Source organism: Delphinapterus leucas, chromosome 14, assembly GCF_059928025.1.
Source record: "Delphinapterus leucas isolate spDelLeu-1000000601 "Yukka" chromosome 14, BTC_Dleu_Yukka2, whole genome shotgun sequence".
Taxonomy (NCBI): domain Eukaryota; kingdom Metazoa; phylum Chordata; class Mammalia; order Artiodactyla; family Monodontidae; genus Delphinapterus; species Delphinapterus leucas.
The window spans coordinates 14,883,307-14,899,398 of NC_143142.1; the positions used below are offsets into that span (position 1 = coordinate 14,883,307).

Below are 16,092 nucleotides of genomic sequence, written 5' to 3' on the forward strand. Positions count from 1 at the left end.
CCTAGTGAAGAGGACAGGAGGCGGGGGCGGGGGCGGCAGCCCAGCAGGTGCCCCTCGTCTCAGGGCCCTAATCCTGGCTCCAGCCGCAAGGTCTTCTGGGCGAGCAGAGCCCACAGTCCTAAGCTGTTCTTCGCTGTGTTTGGGTCATCTCCTCCCATCCAAGGGGAGAAATCTAGATGAGGTTTAAGAATTAGTGCTTTAAGAATGTGGATCTCATAGTCGAAACCTCGGAACACGTGTTTTCAGCACAAGGTGTTAAAGTGAACGGAAGGATCCAACGCCCTTTCAAGGAGGGTGTGGGCAGAACTAGAGAATAAATGGATCTTGAATTTAAAAAAAAAAAAAAATTAAAATAAATAAATAATAACTAACAATAAAAAGGAAGGAAGCACTGACACATGCTACAATGTGGTTGAACCTTGAAGACAGAATACTCAGTGAAAGAAGCCAGACACAGAAGGCCACACAGTATATGATCCCATTTATATGAAATGTCCAGATAGAAGAATTCATAAAGGCAGAAAGCAGATTGGTGGTTGCCAGGGGCTGGAGGGAGCGGGGGAAAAGGAGAAGTGATTGTTATTGGGTCGGGGGTTTCTTTGTGGGGTGATGAAAATGTTCTAAAGCTGATACTCTGTAAATGGGTGAATTGTATGCCTTGTGAATTATACCTCAATAAAGTTACTTTTTTTTTTTTTTTTTTGGCTGCACTGTGCAGTATGGTATGCAGTTCCCGACCAGGGATGGAACCCATATGCCCCCTGCATTGGAAGCACGGGAAGTCCCAGTAAAGTTACTTTTTTTTTTTAAATGCCCAGACGGTATATCAAAAATGATATCTATTTTGTCTTTTCCTCTCTTTTTGGTTCTTATAGGATGGATTTTCTTAATTTGGTGTTTTTCAAATCACAGCCGTGATCCATTCTTGTTGAAATAAATGGAACAATACATAGAGGTCAAAAGAAAGAATTAATCCTCTTGTTTCCACCACTTGCAGCTTCCCACCGCCCAGTCAGGGTCCTATTCCACTGGACTGGGGCTTAATCCAGCACTTAAAATACCTGCCTTCCCCGTGTGGACGTAGCATCAAAAGCCTAAATCTGGGACTCCTGACTGTGACCAGGCCGGGCCAGATGCCCTCCCTGACCCCCACCTCCAACCCCTCCATCAGCCTTGTATCCATGAAGGACTCAGAATTCCTGAATTTGCATTTGACAACTAAAAAACGTCACTCGTCACCTGGTTCTACAAGAACGAAGTTGCTAGCCACTGCAATCTCTGACCTTCAACACACCCTGCCCAAAAGGAGTTCAGGGCTGCGATCAGGAATGAGGCGCTCTGTGCTCTGGGGAAATTGGCAGAACAGGCCTTCAGACAGTTGGATATTTTCAGGAAAAATTTTTAGGAACCCAATTTCTTGTATCTTCTCATACCTAGAAAAGCACCAGAGTCATTAACGGAGATGTCTGTTCCTGGTGACTAGCAGCAACGCTGTACCGAGATGTTTGCTGGATTGCAGGCACCCCCTTCACCAAATCTTATATGTACTGACCTCCCCCCCGCCCACCCCCGCCACCTCTTTGGAGCAGCTCCTTAGAGCGATCTGGGAGGATGTCTCCCGCCCAGGCTACTGTCCTCAGTAAGTTCCCAAATAAAACTGAAACTCACAGCTCTCACTTTGTGCGGTTTTATTTCAGTTGACTCATTTCATCCCTGCCTCCTGGGTGACCTTGGGCAGTTTTACTTCACCTCTGAGCCTGTTTCCTTACCTGTGACGTGGGATTCAAAATGCCCACTCCCCTAGCTGTCTGAGGGTTAATTGAAAACCCACATAGGAAACACTTGACATGGAATCAGGCACAAGCAGATACTCGGGCAAAGTGAGCGCCAGCTGTATACACTCAGATGCACACCAGGAGGCTGTGGCTACACGTGAGCTTCCTGATGCTCACATCCCTTCAGCTCCGCCACCCTGGATCCCCAAAACACAGCTGTGGATGTCCCACTAGGAAGGGGGGCTCGGGATTGTAAGGAACGGCACCAAAAAATGGAGGAGAGCTTAAGCAAGCTTTATTTGGGAACGCTCCCGGGCAAGGTTCACTGGTCCGAGAGAAAGGGGCCAGAGAAGTCGCGCCCGGGTGTGGGTGCGAACAAAATTTATAGGGGTGGACGCAGGGGAGGTGCTTGCTGTGTGAAGCAGCCCTTTTTTGGTAATCTCTCGGGTGTTGTGGCAATGTCAGGTGTCGGTTGCATCAGCCACTTTGGCGGGGGTTCCGTCTGGCTCCCTGGGCCCTTCCCCGGACCTGCTGGCCTTACAGGGATGGCCTGTGGATAGTCAGAGGGGGACAGCTTGTCGCATGGAGGGGGATGGCTGTGTGGTCTGTTTGTGCCCTCTCTGCCCTCTGTCTCATCGATATTCTCGTCCTGGCCAGTTGGACAAGAAAGCTTTGTTGAAGGGGCCAGGGAGAAAGCCGACTGTGCGTGTGTGTGTGTGTGTGTGTGTGTGTGCGCGCGCGCGCGCGTGCAGGCGCGCACATGCGCACCACCCCTGTGGGGATACAGACCCCTGCAGACAGCCAGCGACAGATCCGAGGCTTGGCATGGGGCAGGGAGGCAAGACCTTCCACTTCTGTGATGATGAAGACGATGGTGAGGATGATGGTGATGGCTGCCAGCACTTACTGAACACTCCCACTCAATTCCATACATACATACGTTATCATGTCATCTAATCCTAGGAGAGAGGTACCATTATCCGCATTTTACAGATGAGCAAACAGAGCCCCCAGGAGGCAAAGTGACTTGCCTAGGGCCACGCAGCTAGTAAAGGGCAGAGCCAGGATTTGAACCCTGACCCTCCTGGGTCTTACCCATAAGGCTGTCTGCCCCTTTAGGACAAAGGGGTCATAAAGGATGACAGGGGACGGCAATTTTAAAAACTGTGTTTAGATTGCAGTTTTGGGAGTCAGACTGCTGCGTTCAAGTGCCAGCTCATCCCTCTTACTGTGTGCCTCAGTTTCCCTTTCTGTAAGACGGGGATAATAATAGTATCCATTTTCTCCACTGTTTGTTTCTTGGGTGCCTACTAAGTGCCAAGCACGCGCGAGCGACTTTAAGTGCATTATCGCACACCCTCCTCCAGCAGCCTCCTAAAAGCCCTAGGGAAGTAGGTATTTGTCCTCATTTGCAAGTGAGGTTGTGGATGGGGAAGGGGAGGTGGCTAGCGGGACTGGGAAAAAGACTGAAGCAGCTGCCAGAGAGGCGCAGCTAGCTGCTGGTTCCCCTCCTGGAAGCCCCCGGCCTTGGGCCAGGGGGCGGGGCCTGGAGGGGGTGTGGCCTGTCCTGGGGCCCCATTGGCTGCCCGGAGGCGCCTGGGGGGATAAAGCCCGGACCCGTTAGCCCCGGGACGATTCTGAAGACACTCTCTACCTGTTCTGCACTTCATCTGTCCGTGGGCCGTCTACCCATCTAGACCATCTCCAATCTATCCCTCCCTTGCTCGCACGCTTTGTGCAGCCGCCAGCTCATCGCCTTTGCCCGGTAAGCGGCCCCATCCATCCTCCGCTCCATCCCTGCGACTGGAGTGCCTGCGGCCAGCCTGGGTTTTCCCAGGGGAAGAGGGGGAGGTAGAGTCAGTTGAGCATAAAAACCCATGCTTTGAAGCCAGACTGTCTGGGTGCACTGCCAGCTCTGTGCCTCAGTTTCCTCATCTGTAAAGTGGGGGTAATAATAACAGAACCTTCCTCTTAAGGTTGTTGTGAGGGTGAAATGAAATAGTGCACTTAAAGTGTTCAAGTCCATGTATAATAATAGTTCATTTTTACTGAGCTCGTACTGTGAGTCACGTGAGACTGTAACTTCTGACTGCCGGGTGACAGGTAGGCAGGCTGCAGCTTCCCGCCCCCTCTCCCTCCTCTGCGCCTGGCTCAGCCTCCTTTTTTGAAGTCTTACCTTCCTTAGCAGGTAGGAACGGCTGCCCAGTGCAGTTTACAGATGCCCCCTTTCCACAGGGCACTGTGCTGGAGGGGCCCTGCCCCCTCACCTGAGGGCATCCGATGGCACAGTGGGAGACGGGTTGGGGGCGGGTGTTCCAAATCCACCTGAAAGGGGTGGGTGCCTCCCCCACCCCAACCAGGAGGGCTCCCTGAGGCCAGGACTTGGCTACCTGCATAAGACCTGCATAAGACCTTAAGGTCCGGTCAGTCAGAACAAGAGTGCCATTGTTTGAGGAATAACCTCCAGGAACTAAAAGTTAATTCAAACAGATGTGGGGATACCCCTGGTTTGGAGTGCCTCCTGCCTCTGACTTTTATTCAGCAGATCTAGGGGAGAGGTGGTGTGTGTTTGGGCCCCCCCTTCCCAGGCCCTGAATGTCAGTTAATTCAGACAGACATGGGAGGCCCATATTTGGGGGGTGCTAAGGCTGCTGGGGTGGTCAGAATGCCATCCCCCACTTTTCTTCCAAGCCAGGCATATCTGGACCATTCCGGGAGGGGGGATGCCTGGGCCAGGAGTACCCAGGTCCAGGGGCTGGACCAGTGGAGTCACTGGAAATGTAGTGGGGGGATGGGAGGGGGTAGCCACCCTTGCCTGGCCTTCTGGGGTGGGGGCGAGGGGAGGAGCAAATAGGCTGTTCAACCACCCGCTGATCAATTCTGGCTCCGATCAAGTTAGGGAAATCAGTTTCCCCTGTGACTCAGCAGGAGAGGCAGGATGGAAAGGGGGCGTGGTCTGAATCTGGGCCACCTTAGTTTCTCAGTCACCCAGAATCCGTGCAGACAGGAGACCCTGAGCCACACCCATGTGTCCTGGAGAGAGCCTGGCTCTGCGCCTAGACTGCCTGGTTCAAATCCTGTCTCCCCCACTTAGGAATTCCCTGGCGGTCCAGTGGTTAGGACTCCACGCTTTCACAGCCAAAGGCACAGGTTCACTCCCTGGCTGGGGAACTAAGATCCCACAAGCCACGTGGCATGGCCAAAAATAAAAAATAAAAGTCCTGCCTCCCCTACTCCCTAGTTGTGTGACCTTGGGCAAGTCAATACTCCAGCCTCTATTGCTGTGTGACAAACTGCCCCAAGGTGAGTGACTGAAAACAACAGCAGACATTCTTTACCTGTCATGACTCTGGGGCTTGATTGGACTCAGCCAGGCAGTTCCCACTTGGGTCTCACTTGGGGGCTGCAGTGTGATGACGGTAGCTGGGCTAGAGTCATCCCTAAGTCAGACCCCATGTCTGGCCATCAGCTGGAATCTCAGCTGGAACTGTCGGGCGGGACATCTACCTGTGGCCTCCGCGTGCGGCCTGGGCTTGCGCCCATCATGGCATCTGGGTTGGGACAGGGAGCTTACCAGCCAGGTGGAAGCTGGGTCACCTTACATGGACCAGCCTTGAGAGCCACACTGGGCTAGAGCCACACACTAGAAATCAGGACTTTCTTTTCCTTTGGAGAAGCCATAGTTAAATATTCACCAGCACCTCACTGCTTGGACGTCACATAGTGTCACTTCCACTGCAGCCACAGTGCCCCTCCCACCTCCGACCCAGTTCAAGAGGAGGAAGCATAGACCCCACCCCACCTCCCATCTAGAAAAGTGTCAATGTCGCATCATAAGAGGCACATGTGGTCAACCTGAAAAACAGAGTCAGAGTCCGTTTCCTCACCAGAACTGGAGAATAATGACACCTCCTAGGACTGTTAAAAGGATTAAGTGAGTTAATATCTGTAAAACTTAAGACAGTGCCTGGCACATGGTAATCACTTTAGAAGTGATTATTAAATAATATAATAATTATTATAAAAAATAACAATAGGACTTCCCTGATGGCGCAGTGGTTGAGAGCCCGCCTGCCAATGCAGGGGACATGGGTTCGTGCCCCGGTCCAGGAAGATCCCACATGCCACGGAACGGCTGGGCCCGTGAGCCATGGCCGCTGAGCCTGCACGTCCGGAGCCTGTGCTCCGCAATGGGAGAGGCCACAACAGTGAGAGGCCCGTGTACTGCAAAAATAAATAAATAAAAATTTTAAAAAATAAAAAATAACAATAATAAAAAGCTTCCCCTAACTGGGTATAGGGCTTTCTGAAGGTTAGTTTTTGAAAAATGCATATTTTGGACTTCCCTGGTGGCGCAGTGGTTAAGAATCCACCTGCCAATGCAGGGGACACGGGTTCGATCCCTCGTCTGGGAAGACCCGACATGCTGCGGAGCAGCTAAGCCCGTGCGCCACAACTACTGAGCCTGCGCTCTAGAGCCCGCGAGCCACAACTACTGAAGCCCACGTGCCCTAGAGCCCGTGCTCCACAAGAGAAGCCACTACAACGAGAAGCCCCGCGCGCCGCAATGAAGAGTAGCCCTGGCTCGCCGCAACTAGAAAAAGCCCACACACAGCAACGAAGACCCAATGCAGCCATAAATAAATAAATAGTTTTTAAAATAAAATAAAATTAAAATGCATATTTAAATAAGTAATATATATGCACATGGCAAAACATTCAAATTGTACATAAGGGGATGCCGAGTGCCAGTTCTCCTCAGAGGTGCCCACCCTGATTGGTTCCTTGTGTGTTTGCTGAGATGTTCTGTGCACACAGGAGCATGTGGATTGTGTGTGTGTGCGTGTGTCCCTGCACAGACTAGACCTGATATCCCGCCCCTGCCTCAGCCACGTAGCCATCCTGTGGCTCATTCTGAATCAGCACCTGCAAATCTATTTCCACCTCATACTCTTCAAAAGTTACAAAGTCTGTATGTTCTTTCTTTCTTTCTTTCTTTTTTTCTTTTTCGCTGCACCAGGCAGCTTGTGGGATCTTAGTTCCCTGACCAGGGATCGAACCCACGCCCTCGACAATGAGAGCGAGGCGTACTAACCCCTGGACCGCCAGGGAATTCCCTGGATGTTATTTCTGATGTTCGTAGCTTCCCAGCATAGCATATGTGTGTCTTGGGGTGGGCAAGGTGGGGGGGCAGATGACCCTTATGCCCATTTTACAGATGAGGCAGCTGAGGCTGAAGGGAGATTCCTTGTCCCATGTCAAGTAGGTGGCCGAGTTGAGATTTGAGCTCAGCTCTCCAGGTTGCTATAATCTGGGCCTTGTCCTTGGCCTCCTGGGAAGTTAGGGACAGGGTCCCTCCCAGCCGCACTGCCTACTGAATGGCAGCTGCCACCAGGCCCAGCTCCCCTGACCCTCTGGGTTTCCTTCCTTTCTCCCAGCAATGACGTCAGGCGAACCCCTGCACGTGAAGACCCCCGTCCGTGACAGCATGACCCTGTCCAAAGTGGCTGGCACCACCGTCTATCTCAAGATAGACAGTGCCCAGCCCTCCGGCTCCTTCAAAATCCGGGGCATCGGACACCTCTGCAAGACGGTACAGCACGGGCTCTGCATCATCCGGGAGAGTGCAGCAGGTCCTCTTTCTGGACAGGCCAGGGCCAGTGCCGTGTGAAATCCTAGGAGCTACAGGCTAGGCCCTGCAACTTCCCCGCAATGCCTGAGCACCCAACATTAACGCCTCCTCTGGTTAAGGGGTGCCAGTCCAGAGGGTCCCCTTGTGGACTGATCCCAGAGCCATCAGTGGCCTGACTCTCCCTCACCCTTCCCTGAGCCAGTCTCTTTGGGGAGGGAAGATGTACGGCCTGATCCCCTCCCTCTTTGTCTCTACAGTGGGCTGAGCGAGGCTGTGAACACTTTGTCTGTTCCTCGGGTAAGTGGCCTGCATGCCTCCTCCTGTCCTCTGCTGTGTGTCCTGGGGCCAGGGGCTCCACCTCTCTGGGCCCTGCAAACATCTGCAGAAGTCCCAATTTAGAATTCCAGCTGGAGGCCAGCAGTCACCCAGGGAGGGTTCAGAGCCTGGAGGTCAGGGAGTCCCACTAACACTTTCCACCCCCCACCCCTGGCAGCAGGCAACGCAGGCATGGCAGCTGCCTACGCAGCCAGGAAGCTGGGCATTCCCGCCACGATCGTCGTGCCCAGCACCACGCCTGCCCTCACCATCCAGCGGCTCAAGAATGAGGGCGCCATGGTCAAGGTGGTGGGTGAGGTGAGTGCCAACCTGGGGCAGGGGCCACGGAGGGCACCTGGTAGCAGGGCCAGGTCCCCCAGCCCCTCACCCCTCCCACCTCCTCTGTGATCTTGCAGACATTGGATGAGGCTGTCAAGGTGGCCAAGGCCCTGACGAAAAACAACTCAGGCTGGATCTACGTCCCTCCCTTCGATGACCCCCTCATCTGGTACGTGGAGCCCAGGGTCACCCGGGGTGGGTAGTGACCACCCCACCACCCCACTGAGTAGACACCTGCCATGATGCACACCATCACACACAGCGGTGTACACGTGTGTGCACATCATCATGTAGAAGCACACACACAGGCATGGCAGCTGGTGCCCACACACACGTGCACCAATGCCCATTCTCCTTGACCGTGAGCAAACACATGGGCTCAGGTACACAGGTGTGTGCGATCGGGTCCCCCAGAATCACACCCCGAGACAAAGATTTCAGGGAAAGCAGTTGACTTGGGAGGTGACTCATTAGAGGAGTGAGGAGGGAAGCCAATAAAGGGCACTGATGGGCCAGTGACCACTGTGGGCAGCTGGCGCTCAGTCCCTCGGGGGCCCCGGAAGCCAGTGTGGAACAGGAACCAGAGTTACCACACCCGCAGAAGATGGTGCTGGGGCATCTGTGCATCAACTCCCGTAATTCTGAATTCCCATAGTTGGTTGAGGGCTGCTCTCAGGGGGTTTCGTCTCCTGGCACTGCCAGCCGCCACAGTCATAGTGCTCCAGTGGTCAGAGAAAGCCCTCAGGTAGAGGTGCAGATTCTACCAGCTGGAAATCAGGGCGGAGTCGGGGACGAGGTGACCAGCCCCGAGGCCCATTAGCCGCCTGGGATGAGGGCAAATACAGAGGGTAAGTGGCATCTTCAGGGCTGCCTGGGGTCTCCAGGAAGCCCAGCCCTGACCTGCCCCCCCCCCACCCACCTCCTCCAGGGAAGGCCACTCTTCTATCGTGAAGGAGCTGAAGGAGACGATGAGCACAAAGCCGGGGGCCATCGTGCTGGCGGTGGGGGGTGGAGGGCTGTTGTGCGGAGTGGCCCAGGGGCTGGTGGAGGTGGGCTGGGGGGACGTGCCCATCATCACCATGGAGACCATCGGAGCCAACAGCTTCCACGCTTCCACCAAGGCCGGCAAACTTGTCACCCTGCCCCAGATCACCAGGTAAGTAGGCAGGGGTGCTGCCACTATGTTCCGTGAACGTCAGGGAGCTCCCCCCTCGGTGCTGGCTGTGAGGCAGATCCCGATGCCAGTCCCATTTTATAGGTGAAGAAACTGAGGCTTTGGTCACTTGCCCAGAGTCGCAAAGCCAGTGAGTGGTACGGCTGGGACCAAACCCAAGTCTGTGTGACTCTGTACCATGAACATCACACTTCCTTGCATGAAAAGTCTAAGATTAATCATTTATTGGGTTCCTCTGTGGCAGGGTTTTACACACCTCACTAATTTACCAACCATTTACTGAGCCCCTCATATGTGCAAGACACTGGCTGATCCTGGGGAGACAGTGGTGAATAAACACAGCTCCTGCCCCCAGGGAGTTCTTATCCCAGCCCCAAACTTCTGACAGATGGTGTTTGATTAAGATTAGGTTTGGCCACATTATACAGGAGCCCAAAAATAACAATGGCTTAAACAAAATTGAACTTTATTTCCTCTCATATATAAAAAAAATCTGGAGGTAGGCAGTCCAGGGGCAACTCCACGAAGCCAGGGGCCCAGGATCCTTGAGTTTGTTCTCCATAATCCTTATCGTGTAGACTTTATGGCCCAAAATAGCTGCTTAAGTGCCAGCTATCACACCCATACTCCATCTAGCAGGAAGAAGTCAGGGCAGAAGCTATGCCCCCTCCCTTTAAAGACATGATACTTCCATTTACCTCTCATTGGCCAGAAGGTAGTCACATGGTCTGCCTCCCTCCTCTCTCCTATCTCTTCCCCCCCGCTTCTCCATCCTTGCCTCTCCCAGTGTTGCCAAAGCCCTGGGCGTGACCACTGTGACAGCACAGGCTATGAAGGTGTTTCAGGAACACCCCATTTTCTCTGAAGTTGTCTCGGACCAGGAGGCTGTGGCTGCTGTTGAGAAGTTCGTGGGTATGTGCCAAGTCCTTTCAGGACCCGACCTGCTGATTCAGGACCTAAGTGGCTGTCCACTTGGCGTGCCAAGGGATCCCATTCACAGTTCTGTCTCCCGTCCCTCCCTGGAATTTCCCATTAATGGAAGTTAATGCAATGCAGTGGTAAAAATAGAAAGACCAAAGGGACAAATGAAGAAGTCTGATAACATAACAGCAAGGAAAAATAACGAAGTATTTAAAATGTTGGCTCTGAGTTTCCTGGTAGCCAGGGTAACAAAGGAAACTATGGGCCTCAGTGTTGGATTCAGAGGTGGGTCTGTAACTAAGTTGGACTCTTACCGGGTTCATCCTGGGACGGGGATGACAAACATACACACACACACACACACACACACACACACACTTAAGCTGCCACTTAATTCTCCTGTACTCACAGTTAGTTTGGCTAATCAACCCTGGCATTCTTGCTCAGATGACTCCTCAGAATCCTCAACACGGTGCTCAGAAAATTACACTCATTTTTTCAGTGTTAGCACTGATGATGAAACTCAGCCCTGGCTCAGACCTTGGAAGTTCAGTGTAGGGTAATCATGGCAGGTGGGGTTGGTCCTGGACCAGAGTCTGTGCCCAGGGCTGAGAGCTGATTGGCTCATGCTTTACCAGTGGCTCATGCTTTACCAACTGTTCCCTTGCACCCTGCGGAACTCTGGCTCTACCCTCACCATCCCCCTCCTCTGGCAGATGAGGAGAAGATCCTGGTGGAGCCCGCCTGTGGGGCAGCCCTGGCCGCCATCTACAGCAACGTGGTTCAGAAGCTGCAAGGAGAGGGGAAGCTCTGTACCCCGCTGTCCTCCCTCGTGGTCATCGTTTGTGGGGGCAGCAACATTAGCCTGGCCCAGCTGCCGGAGCTCAAGAAACAGCTGGGCATGAAGAGCGGGCTGCCCCAGTGAGGACGCCTCCCCTACCCGGGAGACCCCTGGAAGGGCTGGAGTTTTATCCAGTGACTTGTGAAATATTATTCTCGTGTCTGTTGGGAGCCTGCGGCCCGGGCCAGCCGGTAACCTCATTCTCATGAGAACACTGTGCAGAAGGCCTGGAAGGGAAGCAGCTAGCAAGGCTGTGAACTGAACTCTTTGGTATCTGTGTGACTGCTCTGTGGTTTCTCCCCGCCCCCGCTCTTACCCACCCCTGCTAGGGTGACAACTGCCCACATGGAATAGACCAGGTACCCAGAGGAGGGTGGGCAGGAGGGACAGGAACCACAGCAGCGGGGCCTCCTCAAGATGAGATGTCCCCTGATGCACAGATGCCCCAGCATCATCTCCTGCAGGTGTGGTAACTTCTCCCTGGGAAGGTGGACAGGGCCACAGTCCAGGGTGGAAGAACCATCTTGTCTCTCCTCCCAGAAAGCCCAAAGTCCATCCTTACTCACTTTTCTAATGTGCAAACTTTCATTGAAGAAGAAAAGCATTATTTATTGAAATGAAGCTCCTTTGAGTTTTTCCAACATGGCTGTCTTCCTCCCTCCCTCCCTCCCACCCCACCGTGCCTGCTGTCACCCCCAGCTCTCAACACTGAGCACCATTACATCCTCCACCCCTCCCCCACCCCTGGGAACCCCGGGCTCCCACTTGGAGGCCAGGATCCCAACTCCCGCTGGGCTTGTGTGCCGGGAGGGGGCATCCCTGCACGGCAGGGAGCAGGTGAGGGGGAGCTGTGCTGAACACGAGGGGTTTGGGATGGGATGCGGGCCTCCAGTGGAGGCAGAAGAGTCCAACCTCACTCTGTTCAGAAGTCCTTCCTGATAACAGAATGATTTTATCACAGAACCACTGGGAGCGGAGTAGTGAGCCCCCCATTCGTGGGGGTTTGTAAACTGACACTGGACACCCATCTCTGGTCAACGTCAAGCAAACCCTCTCAAACACAAACCCTCTCTTCCAAGGACAGCACATTACTGAAGCCAGCCTATAAACGGACAGAAGAGGAACTGCCGGGGCTGCCTGGAGGTCCTGGAGTCCCGCATAGCCACTCAGGAACACCCCTGCACTACCTATAGCAGCCCCTGGGACACTAGTGGATCCCCAAGTTCAAAGTGAAGTTTGAGAACCAACCTAACCCTTTGGGATACCACACAGATCCACATGGGCTTGCAGTCCCCCACCTGCCTTGACAAGGAGCAGGTGCTGTGAAATTTCAGGGAAAACCCATCCCAGCGACAGGCCTACATGATTTCCAGCCAGGAGGGACAGCACATGTACTTTAAAAACCCAGGAGAGAGGACAGCAGGAAAGGGCAGGCAGGGATGGGAAATCATCAGCCCCAGGAGTCTCCAGCTTCCACTGTCCCGCCTGAATCAGGCACAAAATCCCCAAAGAAGGGAGGCAGACATCTCTGCCCACTAAAGGAGGAGCCGCTGTGGGCCAGGGCCGACCAGCTGGCCAGACCCTTGTCCTGCAGGGGAGGGCAGAAGTCACAGATGAGCCTGCGGCTGCCATCTTGAAGCTGAGGATTGTGGGAAACTCCCAGGGCAACGGTGCTGAGGGAAACTGCCTTTCAGGCTGCCCCTGCAAAGGTGGGTCCTGCCTTTACTGGATCAGCTGAAGCTCCAGTGGGGGACCATCTGCATGACCCCCCATTCTCTGTTCAGCCACCTTAGCTTCACCCCTCCCTTAACTCCTGAAAAGCCGCAAGAGGGACCAGAATCATTCTAGGGAATAGACAAGAGTTGCCCCTTCCTACAGAGTGGCCCTGTTTGAGTTCCACCAGCCTGAGCCTCTGATTGTATCTGCCAAATGGGTCTCATAAAAGCCTCAGCCTCAAGAGTGGTTGGGAAGATCCAGTGGCCAGCGCACGGTGGTGGGGGGTGGTGACCTTTGTCCTGCTGGGGTCTGCGCCATCACAAGGAGGTGGGCAGGGAGAGCTGTGTCCCGTGGGAGAGTCTGCAGACCTGGGCCCCCGTCCTAGTTCTGAAGGGCCCAAGACTTGAGATTTCAGGCACGTCACTTCCCTTCTCCAAGTCTGCATCTTCACCTTTTAACCACATGTGAACATCCCGGCCTACCCCACCTAACAGGGCTGTTGTGAGCTCAAGAGACCTGGGAAAGACAACACTCTTAAGGGAGCTGGGAAATGTACCGGCAGAAAAATTAATTTTTAGAACCACAAGTTGTCAATTCCCAGATAACAAGAATTGTAAAGCTATGGTGAGAAACAGCAAACTTCCCTGGTGGTCCAGTGGTTAGGGCTCCATGCTTCCACTGCAGGGGGCACAGGTTAGATCCCTGGTCAGGGAACGAAGATCCCACAAGCCACACAGCAAGGCCAAAAAAAAAAAAAAAAAAGCAAATCCATCCCCAGCCCTGAACTGTGCTTTAGTTTCTCCAGAGCATCTACCAGCATCTTACACGCTGTATGTCTATTTTCACTATCTACCTCCCCAATGTAAATGTCACAAGAGCAGGGATTTTTTTTTGCGGGGGAGATACCTGTTGTTCTGAGGTATCCCCAGGACCTCATAACAGTGCCTGGAATGTTCTAAGCATTCTATAAATTCTTGCTAATGCATGAATGTTGCGTGTGTGAGGCCCCGTGTGGGCTACGTCAAAGCCACCTTTGCGGCAAATCCTCACCCTCCTCCCACCAAACGTGCACACACACGCGCGGGGAAATGCTGCTCACATGGTTATACCTATTTTACAGATGAGGTAACTGAGGCTCAGAGAGATTAAGTCCCATAACTAGTGGGAGGTGGAGACAGGATTCGAACCCAGGCCTCAGACTCCCGGGTTGTGTGCTCTCCTCTCCCTAAGCACATCGCATTATGCGAGTCTCCACTGTAGGCTTTGGGTAAGATCAGGTGGGGAGGGACTCTGTGTTGTGTTGATCTGTCCCCACCCCACCCAGTAGGATTTGGGAAGGTCTTGGTGGTTAACAGAGCCCTAGAACAGGACACAGAACAAAGTAGGTGTTCAATAAACATATGGATAGACGGATGGTTGGAAAGATATGGATGGATGGATGAATGGGTAGATGGGTCAGTATCTGGATGGACGGACGGACGAATGGAAGATTGGAAAATGGAAGGATGGATGGATGCATGACTGTGCAGATGGACAAGGGGTGGGTGGGTTGGCAGGTGAATGAAGGTATAGATGGACAGACAGAAGGATGGACAGGAGGATGCATAGGTGAATGGTCAGAACCCAAACCTGAGAAGAGAGAGGGCGCCGACCCAGCCTGCCCCACTGCCCCAAGAAGCACAGCACGGGGGCCATGGCCTCTCTTTTTAATGGCGGCACAGCCTGCGATAGGGCTCCCGTAGCAGGGGACCTGTGGGCAATGCCCTGAGGCCAGGGGCAGGCCTGGGTTTGGGGGGGCACGGGCCGAGGCTGGAGCAGGGGGCTGACACTCCTGCCTGCCCCCAGAGAGAGAAGGACACTCGGGTCTTTCCAGCCACAAGTGGCCAGAAACTTTGGTTCTTGTTTGGTTTCAAGTTCCTGTCCTCAAGGGGGCTGTCCAGGAGGAGAAACAGGGGAGCTACTTCCAGGACGGAGCAGAGTGGGGATGGGATCGGGAGCTGGGAGGAGAGATGCCAACCGGAGGCAACACCCGGGTCTCAGGGGCTGGAGCTCCAGAGCCGCCGGCAGAAACAGCACTGGGAAGCAGGCACTGGAACAGGCCTCTCCTGCCGGCCCCACTAGGGGCCCCGGAACCTGGCCCCAGGATCCGGCTCCCGCCCTCAGGAAGGGGCGGCATGAGGAGGGGGCCCAAGGCTGGAAGAGAGAGAAAAGCAGGGGGAGAGAGAGAGAGACGCAGAGAGGCAGAGGGAGACAGGGATGGCATCACCCACTTAGGGGGACACAGTCAGTCCTGGGTCCCATCGGGTTCCATTCCCCACCCAGGAGGCCACCCAGACGAGAGTGAACCTGGCCGACCCAGGTCCCCAACCTGGGCACAGTGGCAACGCTCACACGGGGACCGGGGCGGGGGGCCAAGCAGGAGGGCAGGGTGGCAGCCAGTCGGGTGGCCCCGCTGGGGTCAGCAGAGTAGAGATGGAGCCTCAGTCCCACCAGACCTCGATGGGTGAGAACTTCCAGAGGTCGGGCTGGCCCATGTGCAGCAGGCTGCTGAAGGGCGAGCTGCTCCACTGGAACGGGGGCAGCTGGTCCCACGTGGGGCCGCTGGCCGCCAGGAGACGAAAGGCCTTGGCCAGTGCCGTGCTGGTCACCTGGGGGTAGAGGGGAGGGCAGGTCGTTGAGTTGTCCCAACCTGGGAGGCTCTGCTGCTCCTCTCCCCAACTTTGACCCCATCCACAGCCCCAGGCCTGGCACCTTCACGTCGATGCCCCCATGGGAGCGCTGGTGCAGGGCCTGGAAGGGGTAGGAGCCATTGGCTGGGTTGAGGTCAGAGCGGGCCGAGACGGCATTCTCCCCGTTGGGCTTGGGGTTGCAAGCTTTGCACAATGACAGGGGGTCATGCAGGAAGTCGTTGTACCTGGATGCGGAAAGAGAGGAAACCTCAGTCGTGCGGGGAGCGGGGGAGGCCAGACTGCTAGCGGCAGCCCCTAACCCAGCTGCCTGCTTTCCATGTGCCCGGCTTCCTCCCGCCGCCTGGGCTTCAGCCACCACCTCCCCCTTCAGCTGGTCACTCCACAGGTATCACTCAGCCTCGGCTCTGCCATCTCCCCCTCCGGGAATCCCTCTGGGCCCCCATCCCGGGCCAGGCTAGAGACCCCGTTTTGTCCCTTCATAGCATTTCCTGGAGCTCAGACGGTCCTCATTACACGTCCACATCAGTGTGAGTACGGGAGGGATTTCTGCTCCCCGAGGACAGTGGGGACACGTTCTGTGCCCGTTTCCCAGTCCCAAGCACGGAGCCCGGCACAGGGCGGTCACTCCACGGCTGTCCCTCATCCTCACCCACGACATGAGGGCAGCAACAGGGCTCAGCTGAGCGCTG

General features: G+C 54.6%; 2 protein-coding genes across 4 annotated transcripts in view; one reads left to right on the forward strand and one right to left on the reverse strand.

The window, feature by feature from the left end:
* The first annotated feature begins 7,212 nt into the window (after nucleotides 1–7,212).
* SDS (serine dehydratase) lies at nucleotides 7,213–11,108 on the forward strand. Its single transcript, XM_089894519.1, is given in 8 exon segments — nucleotides 7,213–7,368; nucleotides 7,665–7,704; nucleotides 7,901–8,040; nucleotides 8,139–8,230; nucleotides 8,990–9,217; nucleotides 10,023–10,151; nucleotides 10,795–10,855; nucleotides 10,857–11,108. Coding segments are annotated over 8 exon segments (1,068 nt in total). The 5' UTR covers nucleotides 7,213–7,215; the 3' UTR covers nucleotides 11,082–11,108.
* A 2,153-nt stretch (nucleotides 11,109–13,261) lies between these two features.
* The window catches only part of PLBD2 (phospholipase B domain containing 2), a 29,744-nt gene continuing 26,913 nt past the window's right edge, over nucleotides 13,262–16,092 (reverse strand). For all 3 annotated transcript variants that reach the window (XM_022550733.3, XM_022550732.2, XM_022550731.3), the window contains 2 exons: nucleotides 15,465–15,627; nucleotides 13,262–15,361 (listed from right to left, as the gene is read on the reverse strand). In XM_022550733.3, the coding sequence (XP_022406441.1) occupies nucleotides 15,194–15,361; nucleotides 15,465–15,627 (331 nt within the window). In that variant the 3' untranslated portion in view covers nucleotides 13,262–15,193. The remainder of the gene's footprint in view (nucleotides 15,362–15,464; nucleotides 15,628–16,092) is intronic.